Source organism: Myiozetetes cayanensis, unplaced genomic scaffold, assembly GCF_022539395.1.
Source record: "Myiozetetes cayanensis isolate MyiCay16 unplaced genomic scaffold, myiCay2020 scf6-25, whole genome shotgun sequence".
In the NCBI taxonomy this organism is placed as follows: Eukaryota; Metazoa; Chordata; class Aves; order Passeriformes; family Tyrannidae; genus Myiozetetes; species Myiozetetes cayanensis.
In genome coordinates this window covers 54,942,937-54,958,528 of record NW_026087853.1, presented here as the reverse complement: position 1 = coordinate 54,958,528, position 15,592 = coordinate 54,942,937, and the positions used below count along the sequence as shown (strand labels likewise).

Genomic DNA, 15,592 nt, shown 5'->3' with positions numbered 1-15,592 from the left:
CTCACTGAGGGATTTTAAAAGGTACCCTGGAGGGCACACCCCCCGCAATGCTTCCCGCCCTTCAGGTTTCCCGCCCTTCCGGTTTCCCGCCTTTCCTCCCGCCCCCCGGCGCTTCCCGCCCCTCGGCGCACGCGCGGCCGCATGAGGCGGTGTCCGCCTCTTTCCTCCCCACAGCCGCAGCCGGGCCCCTCCGCGCCCCGCACCATGTCGGACCGGCTCGCCAAGCCCTCCTGCCTCATCGTCGCCAGCGCCGCTACCGCGGGTGAGACGCTCTCGGGGGGATCCCTCAGGTTCGCTCCGGCCGCGGCTGCCCTGCGCCCCCACCCTCCTCAGCGCTCGTCGGGCGCGGTGTCCCCTGTACCCGCCGTGTTCGGGCAGTGACCTCCCGTGTGTGTTTGCGCCGCTGGCGGGGCTTGTCATCCTCGATAGTGGCGTGCCGGCTGTGCGTGTGGCGGTGCGGGCGGCCGAGCCCCGCGGCCGCAGCGGTGCGGTCCCCGCTCGGCGGTGCGGACACCCCGCGGCTGCTGCCGGGCTATGTGGGCTGTGCTTGAGTCCCACACGTGCCCGCCTGCACTGCCGGTGCTGCCTGCCGGTGCAGCCGTGTCCCTCTGCGTGTGGCTTTGGTGGCTTCAGCTTAAGGAGGCTGCCTTCCTTTAGATTAGATTGGATATTGGGAAGAAATTCTTCCCTGTGAGGGTGGGGAGGCCTGGCACAAGTTGCTCAGAGAAGCCGTGGCTGCCCCTGGATCCCTTGGAGTGTCCAAGGCCAGGCTGGGTGGGGCTTAAAACAACCTGCTCTAGTGGAAGGTGTCCCTTCCCATGGCAGGGAGTGGAATTGTGTGATTTTTAAGGTTCCTTCCAAGCTAAATCATTCCTGGATTCTCTGATTCTGTTCCTCAATATGCAGGTCACCTGTAATGAAGGTTATACACTTATTATTTCTTACAATCATAGAATCATGAATCATAAATCATGAAAAAAAATTCTCTAAAATTTAGAGCTTTTAAGATTAGCAAGGTGTACTTTACTAGATAAACTGAGCTAGTGTGGCTGGGATTAAACTATCACTGTTGTTTCCTTAAGGTGTTGGGATCTATTTTTCAGGTGTCTCAGCCCAGTCCTTCCTTCACTGCTTTACTCTGGCTAGCTCTGCTTTTAACCTGCAAGTTGCAACTCCTGGGGTAAGTAAAAATGTGCAAATATAGAGATTTCAGTCTGGAGCTAATTGATATGTTGATTGACATGAGAGAATTGCACTCAGAGTTTGTCAGGAGGGAGAACTATTAGAATAAATTAAGTGGGAAAGTGGAAAACCTGAGGTTTTCGAGAGCTGAAGCATCCCAAAGTCCCACATGGCTGTCCCTGGGGAAGTGTGGTGGGTGTCTGTGCAGGGATCCTAACCATGTGAACTGTGCTGTCCCCAGGGGAAGTCAATTGATTTTGTGGATGTGAATGAGGGCAACACGCGCTGGATCCAGGACTTCCGTATGAAATCCTACGCCAACCCCGCCAAGCTGGAGTCCATTGATGGTGAGAGCTTCCCCAGGGTCACTGTCATCTGCACTGGCAGGGGAACAGATGCTGCTCAGGGCTAGGTTTTCAGGGAAGAATGACACGGGAATGGCATAAAACTTTGTGTTCTAAGAGAAAACAATGGCAACTGCAGTTGTTTATTTTTTATTTAAGAAGTAGTCCTGGCAACTGCACTGTTGTTTTTTATTTGTCTGGGATTGGTAATTCTCTTGATAGATACAGTATATATAATCTCTGTCTCTTGTATATATACACACACACACTTCATTGTTGATGGTTAAAAATAAGTATTTTGCTGAATGGAAGCTAGCAGACAGAACAGTTGTGTTGCCTGGGTAAGCACAGCTCAGTAAAAATACGTTCCTTGTCCTAACAGGGACCTTTTCTCTACCCCACATGGGTCTGTTAATATCTTTAGTTCCTTTTTGACTGCGTGTGGATTTGCCCTCTTTTATTATCCAACCTGCAGTGTATTTAGGGTCAGTATTTCTGGTTTGTTACCTGTGTTACAATGAGCCCACGCTTTCCTCCTGACCAGGGGCTCGGTACCACGCCCTGCTGATCCCAAACTGCCCTGGGGCTGTGACTGACCTTGCCAACAGCGGGTACCTGGCCAAGATCCTGCAGCACTTCAGCACTGAGAGCAGTAGGTGAACATCCCGGTTGTTTTGGTAAATAAAATAGCGGTTCTGTGCTGTTCCTGCAAGACTCTTGCCTTCTAATGCGCTCAGTGTTTGTTTAGTTAAAGAGTGTTCAGAGCTGGGAAGGAAAACCAGTGTCTTAAAAGGGGGGGGGACACACACAAGTATGTCAAAAGGGCCTTAAAAAATGAAAGGAAATCTTAAAAGAAAAGTCTCCCAAAGTGTCTGAAAAGGGCAGTCTTGAAAAAGGGGTTCTTAAAATATCTTAAAGCAATGCCAGTAGCTTTTCCAAGCTCATCTCAGAAGAGGATTCCTTGCCTTACAGTGATACAGAAATGGCTCTGTCCAAATCATCAGGATTCAAGGCTCGCAGCCAAATGCGGAATGTACCGGGGTCGTCTTTAAGGCTGGAGTTAATCAAGACTTTGGGTGTGCTTAATATCTGAGCATTTGTGTTTCCTCTTTGCTGCTGTCTCTGGACTTAAAGTTACAAGTTGTTAACTTCCTGCAAGACGGGGGCAGTTCCTATTCTTCCTCTTTTTGTTATAATAATAATTATAATAAATCTTATTATAGACAGTAATTGTAACTGCAGTGTGCAGGAAAGCCCTTACAGCATAAGAGAGTATTAAGAGTGCAGTGTAATTCTCTTGCAGGAGGGTAATGTCCTCACACTCCTCTGTGTTCTGACTACTTGAAGATGCTCACAAAGAGCTTTAATCTTTTCCCTTAGAGCCCATCTGTGCTGTTGGACACGGGGTGGCAGCTTTGTGTTGTGCCACCAATGAGGACAAATCCTGGGTTTTTCAGGGATACAGCCTGACAGGGGTAGGTTGAGCTTTTGCCTGACTTGCTGTTTGGGGGCTTTCCTTGCTGTGTGTGGGCCTGCGGTTTCTGGTGGGTTTGGTCTTAACCTGAAATTCCCTAAGAGTAAAAATCTTCCTGTGCAGGTAAAAGCTGAGCTGAGTGCTCTGCAATTTTTATTTGTTTCCCATACTCATTCTGAGGTGGATCACTATTACTTGGGCACTACAAGTGGCACAGCACCCGTGTCCAAATATTTGTGTCCCACAGCCAGATAGGTCTGCACTTCCCTGAAGTTAATTACACGTGCAGAAAATGTTTGGTGTTTAAGGGAGATAAAGAAAGTTTTCAGTTTGCTTCCTGCAGGAAATCCATGAAAGCACGATCATTTGGTTGGGAGAATCATAGAGGGAACAGGGGTATGAGTTGAAGGGAAATGTGTTGGTTTCGCTTGGCTTTTTTTCTGTAAAAAAACCAAACAAACTTACCTCCTTTTGATCTTTTTCAGCCCTCTGTATATGAACTGGTGAGGGAGCCGAATTTTGCCAGTTTGTCCATTATTGTGGAAGATTTTGTGAAGGATTCTGGAGCTACATTCAGTGGTATGTCACTCCTGGTGTCCAGGACTTCACACTTAGTGTCTGCCTTTTGCAAATGGCTGTTTGTGTGCCAGCTGTCCCCAGCTGAGTGGGACTGTGCCAGGATATCTCATGTGGCATTCCCATTCCCTAATTTACTAGTGATTTTTCAAGGCTGGTAGAAGCCTTGGAGCAGCCTGGTAGAAGGTGTCCCTGCAGGGGGCAGGACTGAATGAGCTTTAAGGTCCCTTCCAGGCTGGGATTTTATGATTCTGTCTGGAATGAGGTAACTTAAGAATTCTGGTTGGGGTACTGAACAGTTGCTGGTAGATCTGACCACACTGGGGTATTAAAATTGGCCAGAAAATCAGTATTTAATTTTTGTGGCATGGTGATTACAACTGATGTCTTGCATAACAATTGCAAGGTAATCGCAACTTTAAAATATGTACTTTGAGGTTTTTGCAATGAAAATCTCTTGGTAAATGTGCCTTACCCACCTGGTGCTCATCAAATTGAGGGACTAGTCCTGTCCTTTCAGGAAAGGTTTCTGAGGAAATGGTGGCAGGGTCAGGGGCTCGAGGCTGTCCCTGTCTGGGGTTAGGGAGCAGCACCCAGCAGATGGGCCAGGTCAGGGTGGTTGCTGGTGGGGTGGGCTCTGTGCACTGACAGTCCCTGCTGTGCTCTCTCTTGGGTCCAGCCAGCAACCCTGATGCTGTTCATGTCGTGCTGGACAGGCACCTGGTGACGGGGCAGAACGACAATTCCACCCTTCCCGCTGTCCAGAACCTTCTCATTCTCTGCAACGTCAGGTGAGGCAATAGGGGATAAGGACTGGGAACAGCCAGGGGGTGAGCATCTTTTAGTTTTGGGAATCCTGTCCCTCCAGAGAGGCTTTTGCCCTTGGTTGACTAATTAAATGTCACTCTCAATCAGGCTCTTCAAGCAGTTGTGTCTGGTGGTAGAAAGCATTTGATTATTTTGAAAACGATTAAAATGTGTGGGGAAATGCACAGCTATAGTGGAACTGGTAAAGCAAAATAGTACATAGGCTTCACTACATATTTTTATTAGGAGAAACATCTCTCCTCTCTTGAGCCTTGGCAGGTTAGCATTGAGTCAGTTCTGACTGAGGATTCTGGGAATGAATGGACTAACTTTCTTTGGAAATGGCTTGGCTGTTTGCCTGTCACCTTGTCAGACAGGAGCACGTGCAGATAACCCCAAGGATCTTCTCTTGCTTGGGAATGTGTTACAAGTCCTGTGCTGGCTCTGGACTAATGGGTCGTGTCATGTCTGCATGTGTTTCCTTCAGCAGGAAATGAAGGAGCAGGTCTCTTTGCAAATAGGATGGATGAAGAGCCAGCAGGCTGAGGATTCCCTTGGCTCTTGGACAAAACATCCCTCTTAACTCCTCGTTGTGGACTGGGAAGTGACTGTGACAGTGGAGTGGCCGTGTCAGATTCTGTGTATACCGAATGGATGAAGCAACTGTGACACCCTCTGCATTTTTGCTGCTACATTTGCTCGTTGCTTCTCTAGACCCTCGGTCTGCAGGGGTGGGGGAACTGTCTTCTTGAAACCCCCCCACAGTTGGTGCTGTGAATACAAGTGGTTGAAGGTGGAGGCCTTGCTCTGGGTTGGCATTACACTGATGCACAATGTACCCTTGTTTTCTCCCTTGCTTGTTCACGTCCTTGGAATTGTGTTTAAAAGGTTTGCTCAGCTGATTTTTACGTGATCTTACAACTGGGTATTTGTTCTCCTTTGTGCTGCTTATGTTGTGACTTTTGTTCTCTTTAAAATATTTGCAAGTACATTGCTGCTGCCTCTTGCTGGAATTTCATGGACAAAGGGACTAAAAGTGCGGGCAGATCACGTGGATCACATCTGAGGGACCAGCTGTAGGCTGGAATCTGGCCTTCTCCTTCCTTCTGAGCTGCACACGTGGCTTGAAGCTGAGCATGGAAAGGAATAATCAGACTATTTTTTCCACTGTTGCAGGCTCAAACATACTAAATATATTGGAAAGGAGATAAATTAACTTTAGGTAACTAATTTTTCCTCCCCTCTTGGAATAGTGGGCAACATTTCTACAGTGCTCTGAAGGGAAGGACCTTTGTGGTCACACTTTTGTTTTCTTACTGGGGTAATATTGGTTATAACAAGTCAAGGTAACTTTGTCTCTTCTGTAGAAACCCAATTTTTTTAGCTCTGTCTCAAGAACTGTGTGACTTTTAAAAGACAAACTGCTGTGGGATTTTCTGGGTCTTTGTTACATTCTAGAGCCCAGCTCTAGAATTCAGTTTTGAAATGAAAATGGGGCTTTGATAGAAATTATCGAATAGCTTTGATAAATCTTCATTCCTGACAAGTCTCCTGAGGGATTTGAGGCTGACACCTTCAGGGCACCCCTTACATCTGGAAAAAGCCCCATCTTGAGTGTGAACTGGGAGTCTGAGCAGCTACAAGTCTGTATTTCCTTTAGGACTGTGTTCCCATGGGATTTTGCCGAATTCCATTGCACCTTTCACTGTTTGCCTGTAAAAATAGAATATTGGTGTCTACCCCGTGTCCTGTTTTCATTCCTTACATGAGGTTCTGTCATGGTGAGCAAACAGCGTTTAGACCACTGCAGGCTTTGATCAGTTCACTACTGTGCTATTTTTTTCCCTTATTTGGTGGCATCCAGGACCTGTTGGAATTGCTCTTTGTGCCTCTGGGGGATGTAAACTGATGAACACTTGCAGGGATGGTGACTCCACCACTGCCATGGGCAGCCTGTTCCAATGCTTGACAGCCCTGTCCACGAAGAAGTTTTCCCCATGATCCAACCTAAACCTCCCCTGGCACAACTTGAGGCCATCAGTGATGGTAGCTCCAAGTTCTTGTACAGAATGACTAATTCTAGCCAGGGATTGGAAACAAAACTGTCATAAAGGGGGATTTCCTGTCCCAAGAGGCTGGAAAGGTCGAGTCTTTGGCTGGTAAGTATTACTGGCTCTGGGTGTGTCTAACAAAAGGTAAGGGCGTTTTTAAATCAAGATTTACAGGGTGTGTAGTGATGCTTTGGGATTTCTCCACAAACACATGTTTTATTTGCTCCTGATTCCTGAGGCTAAGCCTGTCCTTGTGACTGTGAGAGAGAAAATCTTTCTGGGAGATGACAGACACCTGATTTCTTAATCTCAGGAGGTATGGACATCTGGGAAACCCCTGCAGGAGTCTGTAAGCTGGGCTCAGACAGGATTCTGTGGGAGATCTCGTCTCCTGAGGAGAGGTGAAGCTAAGGAAAAGTTAAGGAGGAAAGGTCCCATGTGTGATGACTGAAGGGCTGTAGAGGCTGAACGTTTATGTGGTTGTTGGGTTTCTGCCCCATTTCAGGAAGGATGTAGATTTTGTGGCTTAGCCCCGGACATGAGGCACCTCCCAACATCCCCCTGTGCTGCGGGGAAGAGGAAACCCCAGTGCTGAGGGGAACAGCAGCTGCCACCACAGCAGGTAAGGGACCCTGTGACACTTTAAGCATAACTTGTTCATCTCCTGCCCCCTCAGCTCCTGAGGTGTCTGTAGGAAAGTGGAGTCAGGTTTAACTGTTATTGAGGGACCTTTTCCTGCCTCTCTTTCCCCTTTCACTGCAGTATTTTATTGTCTCTTGGGCAACTCTGAGAACACTTGAGTTTAATTTGAGCCCTGTGGTGTTATTAGACCCAGCTTTGAGGTGACAGATTCCATGCATGTGGGTAAAGCTTTTAATGCTGCCTGGACTTGGACAGGGAAAAAGGTCAGCTGCCTTTGGACAGCCTGCTTTCTGCCTGGCCTGCTTCCCACCTCTGACACCTGTAGGGACAGAGGGGCTGGGTGAGCAACCTGAGGTGCCTTCATCTCCCTCAGGCAGACTGGCACTATTCCCAGGGCAGGGCTGGGAATGCAGCACCAGGTATCCATGTCTGACTGACTGATTGTAGCTGGCTGTCCCTTTGTTCCCAGGCTGTTAGGGATGTCCTGGCAATAGTGCTGCTGTGTCACTCTGCTGTGAGTGATCACAGTTCCCTTGGCTCGTCTTCCTTGAATCATTCAAGCTGGATAGAGCACGGGTGTGTCACTGGTGTGGCCTCAGTATTGCGGTTTTTCCCTTTTTAAAAGGTTAAGTTCAGGCAACTTTGTCAGGAAACAGATAACTGTGTGTACATGTAAGCAGGAATCTCTCAGAATCGTGGAATAGCTGAGGTTGGAAAGGACCTCTGAGATCAGGGAGCCAGCCATTCCATCAGCACTGCCATGGCCACCACTAACCACTGTCCCCAAGTGCCACATCCACATGGCTTTTAAATCCCTCCAGGGATGGGGACTCAGTTTATATTACATATATAATTTTCACATATGAATGTCTCATAAGAGTACCTGTGTGGTTTGTACCAAGAGGGGCTTTTCAAACCTGTGTTTTCCCTTTAAAACAGCCTGAAACTCAAAACTGCTTTCTTCAATGTGCTAGGGCTGCAAACTGAACTAGGAGAATTCAATTACAAAACCTTAGGAAATTAAAATCCTCTCAGGTGTCTCCTGCAGCAGTGAACTAACCACGTTACAAGGCAGGTCTGGGTTAATTTGCATGTATTGACAAAAGTGCCACAAAAATTTGATGTTCTATTTGTCCCTTTGCAAATTGGTAAAAAAAAAAAAGGGCATGATACAGAAACTACATACACAGCATGATACTTTTACAGGTAAGACATTTGTACATCCACTGAACCTCAGGTGATCTGCTCATCCTGGAGCACTCAGGGAAATGCTGATTTTTCTTGGTTTTACTTTCCGTTTTCAGCACTGAACATTCGCTCCTGCGAAGAGAACAAACAAAGAGCAGCTGAGGAAGAGTTTGGGAACAGTGCAAGGAGCTGTCAGTCACCAAGTGCTTGGAATCAGGTATGGTGCTGAGTATTTGTCCCCCAAACCCACACAGTTTAGTGAATCCCATGTGAAAGCCTCTCCATAAACTGACAGAGGACTTTGACAGCAGATCTGTGCTTTCTCAGTGCCTCCAAGTACAAACATGATTTATTTCCAGCTCACTATGTGCAGATTACTTGTGCTGCTGCTGACAGCTAATAAGTTTAGAATCAGACTTGAAGGACTTCTCACTTTGACAGTGGTGTTATCTTGATGAGCTGCCAGTCCAAACCCTGCCTGAGGCCCCAAACTGCAGGTGTGGCCCACACCTGGCGTTCATTTTCTCGTGGCACGCAGTGAAGATTACCAAGCTCACTGAATTTAGGTGGCCTGTCCCACAGAACGGGTCCAAAAGCCTGACCAGACTTGCTTTAATCCCCAGCCACATCAAAGGGAACTGCAGGTTGGCTGCAGTGCCTGGGAGGAGCGTGACACAACATCTACCTTTAACATCCTGTCCAGCTTAACTGCATCTGCAGCGAACTTCCTGATCCCATCGGAGAGCTTCTCTACAGCCATCTGGTCCTCGTTGTGGTGCCAGCGGAACGCCTTCTCATCCAGGTGGATCTTCTCCAGGTCACATGCCTGAGCTGTGCAACGGGAGCAAGAAACAGAAACAAGCCAGATGATTGGATTCCATCAAATTTAGGCTTCTCAGCATCTCTAGGAATTGAAAAATTTTGAAATGCTTTCAGCATGACTTGCTGCAGGAGCACAGTCTGGGGTGTGAGATTGAAAGTGCTCCTGATAGGGCTGAGGGGGGAGTGGAGAGAAAAGGTAATCTGGATAATGAATTTGTCTTAAACCACCATGTATGTGTGTGCCATTCTTGTACCTGCTGCTGAATGGCACAGCACTCTGAGGCCTGTTCTAAGAAATTATGCAACAGTCCTACAGCAGTGAGACATTCTAAGCAAATATTCTGAACAATCAGGGCTTTATTTGGCAAGAACTAACAAAAGCTCACTTGATAACAGGCCTCCAAATCAGCCAGCACCCTGTGAGCAGCAACCCATGACTACAGCTGTGCAGAGCTTGTTTGCTGAGATGCAAAGCAGCATTTTAATGAGGCTACAGAAAAGGAGGAGTATCACAGAATCCTGGAACAGTTTGGGTTGGAAGGGACTTTAAAGCTCATCCAGTTCCACCTCCTGCCATGGGCAGGGACAGCTGCCACTAGCCCGGTTGCTCCAAGCCCCATCCAACCTGGGCTTGAAGTAATGCAATGGGAACAAGCATTCAAAGCCACTGTGGCACAATGTGACTAGATCCACTCACTCGGTCTTGTGTATGATTTCTGGAGGGAAAACACCTTTTGGCATGTGTAGAGATTAGGATGAAACAAGTTTGACATCTTTGCTAATATTCAGTAAAATTTCATCCCGAGCATGTGAAGATAAACTTCCCTCTGCTCTCCCTGTCCCCTGGGGAGAGGCACAGAGGATGGAAGCACACTCCAAACCCACTGGACCCAAGACCCTAAAGGTGTGTCTGCAATTGTAGCAGCAATGCTAGAATGGGGCTACAGTATTTCCTTCAGGAAATGAGCCTTGTCCCTAAAGCAGGATGGAACTGAGCCCCACAGTGCTGCGTGGAACCCCAAACTCTTTTGATGATGCAGGAGAAAGGAAGACTGAAGAAGCCGGTGCGAGCCAGGATTGGACTTACCCTCTTTCACACTGAGTGTGGGAGTTAACTTGACGTGCTCTTTGCTGAGCTCTGCCAGGAGCTTGGGTGAAATGGTGAGATAGTCACAGCCTGTGAGTGCTTTGATTTCGCCTGTGTTTCGGAACGACGCGCCCATCACGATGGTTTTGTAGCCAAACTTTTTGTAGTAGTTGTAGATCTTGGTGACACTCTTCACTCCTAAAAGGGAGAAGCCAGCAACTTCAAGAATGATTCCAAATGATTATTTAGGACAGGCTCAAACCCAGCATTTTGTCATAGAGGGTTTATAGGAGTAAACTGTTTGAATGAGTAGCTATTGTCATCTTAACAGTGTTAAATATGTGTTTACCTGGGTCCTCTGAAGGCTCATAGGTTTTCTTGTCTCCATTTGCAACATACCAATCCAGGATCCTTCCCACAAATGGGGAGATCAGAGTAACTCCAGCTTCAGCACAGGCAACAGCCTGAGCAAAGGAGAACAGCAAGGTCATGTTGCAGTGGATCCCATACTCTGCCTCCAGGACCCTGCAGACACAGGCTGGCTTAGAACAGCACTTGGCTCACCTACTGAATTTATATTCCAGTAACAAGCTGATGGGTTCAATCTACTGAGTTCCTTCAGTTGATTTAGGAACGTGGCACAGCTGATAAGCTTTATGGTTTTAAACTAACAGATGTTTTGTGCTGCCGAACTCTGCTTTAGGAATGCTGTTCCTTGGGCCCAAGGCAGCCAACTTAGCAGGGTGTTTCAGGAAACTGTGGCCTGGCTCTTGCATGAACAAACTTTCCCTATTTCAACAGCAAGCTGGGGCAGAGCACCTTCCTTGCTGGTGCCAGAACTTCCTCAGGCCGTGCCTGCAGAAGCACAATGTTTATCTGGGGTCAGAAGGCGCCTGTCAGGTGCCTGCGGACAGGCAGGAGCATGCCATGAGTCAGCACACCAGGCACCCAGAGACTTACCTGCCAGCCTGGATTCCTTCCCACGTCGAGGAGAGCTTGATGAGAATCCGATCTTTCCCAATTCCTGCTTCCTTGTAGAGGTCGATGAGGCGCCGGGCCCTTTGGATCATTCCTTCCTTATCGAAGGACAACCTTTGAGAGGAGAGCAGGGCTGCTCAGAGCTGATTGTTGGCTTCATGTGCTCTCCCCTGAGCCCCGTGGAAAAACATTGTCCTGTTTCATCAGTGTTCACATGCCAGCTGCAGCTGGCATGTGAACACTGATGAAACAGGACAACGTTTTTGTTCTGGGGTCCCCTCCGCGACTGCGAGGCCGTCGGAGGAGGAAGTTTTCTTTCATAACAAATTTAGAAGCTGAGTGTTAAGCTGCTCACTGCCAATTTTTTTTTTTTTTAACAGACAAATCCCTGTGCAAGTCTTGGAAATAAACTGTTCAAACAGATCTCTCAGTAAATTGAGCAGCTGTTATCACAGAGAAAAGAGTAAGCAAAACTAAAGAGTGTGGAAGCATGAGGCTTTCCCTGGCTTGAGAAACAACAGGAAGATTACAGAAATCCAAGGGCAGTGCTACTTGTTTTTCTTACAGAGTTCTAGTCAAACTAAGGGAAAGCCTCACTTCTGAATATTAACAATGTAAATCCTGATAGTCTTCTAGGCAAGAACACCTTTCTCCAGCTTACATCATGTCTCTTTTTGTATGTACAAATATCCAGGGCAACCCAGAGGGAAAAAAGCCAACCTTGCATCTACTTCTGTGGACACACGGCCAGGTATCCTCTTGAGGATTTCAGCTCCAAATGATACAAAAAGCTTGTCAGAAGCATTTTTGATCTGTTCCTCTTCTGACCTGAAAACCACAAGAAGCAAAAGCATATGGGAGGATTAAAAAAAAAAAAAAAAAAAAAAGGTATGTTTATGCTTTACCATGGATTTGAAGATCAAATTTCACAGCCTGTTTAACATTAAATTCCAGAGTCCAAATGGAGCCACTCGTGCTCTGCTCTGTGTTTGTGTCCTGCCCTCTGTACTGCTGGCAGGATTGGCCTTTGGACATTATTTCCTATAAAGCTGCTGTTTTCCTAAGCAGGGAAGGCCATGTGTTAGCTGGTAAATGGGGAGGCACACCTGCCACGAGCGTAAGGAATCTTTCTTCCGGTGTTGAGGCTTTTTTCGGGCAGGAGATAAACCCACAAACACACGAGGGGGAAACCCCAGTAGGTTGCTTGTACAAATAAGGCATTTTAAACATAGGTCTCCTGAGATTAAAGCCCTCTTGACTTACCCACCAAGCTTCTTCCCATAGGCAACAGCATCATCCACAAGTTTCTGGTACGCCGGCATCTGGGCCGCGGCGAGGATCAGGGACGGGTTGGTGGTGGCATCCAGGGGCTTGTACTCCTCGATGGCTAAGGAGGGAAAACCAGGCTGTTTAAAACAACCAGCCAGCCCCAGAAACGAGAGGGATTTTGCTCAGGTGGGTGAGGATGTAAACATTTGTGGCCGTAGAGTCTGGTAATGGCAGAGCACATCAGCGCTCAGCGGCGTTTGTGCCACAGTACAGAGAACGAGATACAGCAAACTTTAAACCTTATAAACTACAGACATTGCCCAAGAGATACAGGCTTGTAGAAATGATGAAGAGAAGTGGTGCTGATTTCCAACTATATCCCACCCAGTGTAACTGAGCTTCAGGAGTCACAGAGGGGGAGTAAAGACCAGGGGATCTTCCCTTCCAGAGTCAGGAATTCAGGCTTTTGTTGGTGTCCAAGGATAATAGGACCAGGACAGGTGAACAGCAACTTTTCTTACTGCTTTTTAAACCTTTTCCAAATAGTTGTAGTTTCTCAGTGGCCTTGTCACTTCCTTGTACTACCAGGCTTTCTTCTTTGCAGAAGGTATTTGACCCTTTGTCTTACCTTAAGCCCTGGACTGCACCTATTCCAGGTGATGCCAAGTGTTTACCAAAGCAGGCTGTGACTTACATTGTCTGGCTGTAATCACAGCCTGGCACCAGAGCCTGGCTGGGCAAACAGGGCAGAGCCTCTGCAGACCCCTCAGCAGTTTCAACAACGCAGTTAAATGTCAAAAGATAACAAAACATTTATTACCAGCTCCTTCTCCTCAGCATTTTTTTTTTTTTTTGCATAGGGATAAACCCCCAAAGTTAGAGAGTGCAACTGTACTGAAACTGTGCAACTGTATGGAAAATAAGTCTTGTTTTTCCACGGATCCCTCCCAGTCAGCATCCTGGAGAGCAGCTCCACTCCATACAAACAGGTCCTTCCGAACTTTAATTCACGTGGACACGGCTTAAAACAGAGCAGCACCTCAGTGAACTCCTGCTCTGTACCCAACCCAGCAGGGAACCACAGTCGGCAGAGACTGCACCTTCAGCGGAGCCAAGTGGGATCCTTACCTTGCTTTGGGCTCTAACAATGACCCCCAGGTGACAACAGGCAGCCAGAGGACAACCTGGAGGTGTCCTACACAGGGCCAGGAGCTGGACTCAGGGATTCCTGGGCGATATTCCCTGGTCCTGCTGCCTGCACACCACCACCCCCTCGGCCACCACACGGGGTAGTTTTTTGTCTGAGCTGCTTCCCTTCACCTTAAATTCACTGCTCAGAGACATCTGACAGTTCCCATGTGGCGTGGTTGGTTATTATTACACGTCCAGGATTAGGGATTACCAGGCCTGGGGAGGGCAGGACGGGATTCCAGGGCTGTTCTACGCCACCCGCAGATCCTCAGGAGGGATTTTTTTGGCTCTGATGGACCAAGCAGGGCACCAGGCAGTGACAGCTTGGGAACAAGTGGCTTTATAATGGAAGGCACCTCCCTTCCTCGGAAAGGAGCGCGCTGGCTCATTCCCAGGAGATAAGGGGAACAAAAGCATTTTGGCATTATTTTTATGGAATCCTGGAATGGCTTGGGTTGGAAGGGACCTTGAAGATCATCCACTTCCACCCCTTGCCATGGGCAGGGACACCTTCTACTATCCCAGATTGCTCCAAGCCCCATCCAACCTGGCACTGAGTTTGAAAAAAACCCCAAAAAGTCCTAAATCCACAGAGGTCGCTGGAAAAAAGCTCGAATTCAGAGCCTGGGTTGAGTCTGGCAGTTCTTACTGACAGCGCGCGGAGCTGAGCGTGGGGGTTTGGGCACACTGGAGAGCAGACAGGGGAAAATCACGGGAGGGTCTGGAAAATGTCCCGGGCGGGCGGGATCTGTCCCGCCGGCTGCAGAGGCCGGGGCTGGACGAGCGGCTCCCCACCCCCGCCGCAGGGTGGTTTCGCTCTGCCCCCGCCGTGCGCCCCTTCAGCCGGGCGTGCCCACTGTGCCAGGAGGGGGGGGTTAAGGAGAAGGAGCACTGACACGACCCCCCGCGCCGCCCCTCACCGTTGAAGTCCCCGGTGTCGGCCACCACCGTGGTGTAGTGCTTGAGCTGGTCCAGCGCCGACTCCATCTTCTGCCGCTTCACGGGGGACACCGACATGTCGGCGGCTCTGGGGGGCTCCGGCCACCTATAAGGGACCGTGCGTGCCCGGAGGGGACCGGCCTGCGCGCGCACCCGCCACCCGCGCGCTCCCGGCTGGCCGCGCCAATCCCGCCCCGAGGGGGGGGGCGGCCAGCCAATCGGGAGCGCCGACACAGCGCGGACGCGGCCGGGAGGAGCCGGGGCGGGGCAGCGGGAGGGAGCGCCATTCTGATTGGCTGGGTCGTGGCTCTGAGGGTCGGGGCGGGTGATCGCCTTGGCGACCCTGATGCCGCCATTGACCCCGGCCGGTGGGCTCGGGGGGGCTCCGGCCCCGGGGTCGCCAGGCCTGGGATCTCCCGGCTGCCGAACCTCTCCCGAGTGCTTCCCCACGTCCGGGCACAGCGCCTGAGCCTCCCCTGAGCCACCCGTCCCTCATGGCCGCGCGGGATCGGGGCGCCGCCGCTTGCACAAGATGGCGGACGGGCTCTGAGGGCGAGGCAGCACTGAGGGAAGTGCTCAGTCGCTGCAGGAGCTCAGCGCTTTGTGTTTCCTCCCCTGCTGTCGCGGCAAGGCTCGAAATGACTAGTCAGCCACAGCTCCGGCCTGTGAGAGAGCCCCCAACCCAGCAAGGCACGTGTTTTAGGCTGTTCATTCACCTCAACTTTTTTCAGGTTCTAGAGAAGGTGATCCTGTTAACGTGGTTATGCTCCTGAAACTGAGGACGGGACTTGGCTGGAAATGTCAGAGAATCTGTCACTTGGCTGTCTAACAGGCTCTGAGCAATGCTGTCCCCTCTCTTTGTACTGTTCCAGTTGTGTAAGCTGCCACTGGAATTTCCTTTCCTGATGAGCAAGATCGTGCTTTTGTACACCTTTCTCATGCTTTGCCCAGCCCAAGAGAGGATAATGCGAAGAGGCATCTCTTTGCTCTGGGCTGTGCCTAAGCTGGCATTGACCAGGATTGGGGGTTTTCAGTTTGCCAG

At 49.3% G+C, this 15,592-nt stretch overlaps 2 protein-coding genes across 3 annotated transcripts; one reads left to right on the top strand and one right to left on the bottom strand.

Annotated features, from left to right (window-relative positions):
• Positions 1–102: 102 nt before the first annotated feature.
• On the top strand, positions 103–6,122 carry GATD1 (glutamine amidotransferase class 1 domain containing 1). 2 transcript variants are annotated; one of them, XM_050336421.1, is made up of 8 exons: positions 103–262; positions 1,104–1,180; positions 1,424–1,529; positions 2,071–2,178; positions 2,907–3,001; positions 3,486–3,579; positions 4,256–4,367; positions 4,874–6,122. In XM_050336421.1, exons 1-8 carry the CDS (start codon positions 142–144, stop codon positions 4,878–4,880), a joined length of 720 nt encoding a protein of 239 aa, XP_050192378.1. In that variant the 5' UTR covers positions 103–141; the 3' UTR covers positions 4,881–6,122. The 2 variants fall into 2 exon arrangements, with proteins under 2 accessions (XP_050192378.1, XP_050192377.1); XM_050336420.1 differs by having other exon boundaries at positions 4,871–6,122.
• Positions 6,123–8,152: 2,030 nt separating this feature from the next.
• On the bottom strand, positions 8,153–14,788 carry TALDO1 (transaldolase 1). Its single transcript, XM_050336415.1, has 8 exons — positions 14,532–14,788; positions 12,415–12,538; positions 11,872–11,979; positions 11,134–11,265; positions 10,523–10,698; positions 10,174–10,371; positions 8,950–9,095; positions 8,153–8,396 (listed from the first exon to the last, which is right to left on the bottom strand). The coding sequence occupies exons 1-8, from the start codon at positions 14,626–14,628 to the stop codon at positions 8,364–8,366; spliced, it is 1,014 nt and encodes a 337-aa protein (XP_050192372.1). The 5' UTR covers positions 14,629–14,788; the 3' UTR covers positions 8,153–8,363.
• Between the last annotated feature and the right edge of the window lie 804 nt (positions 14,789–15,592).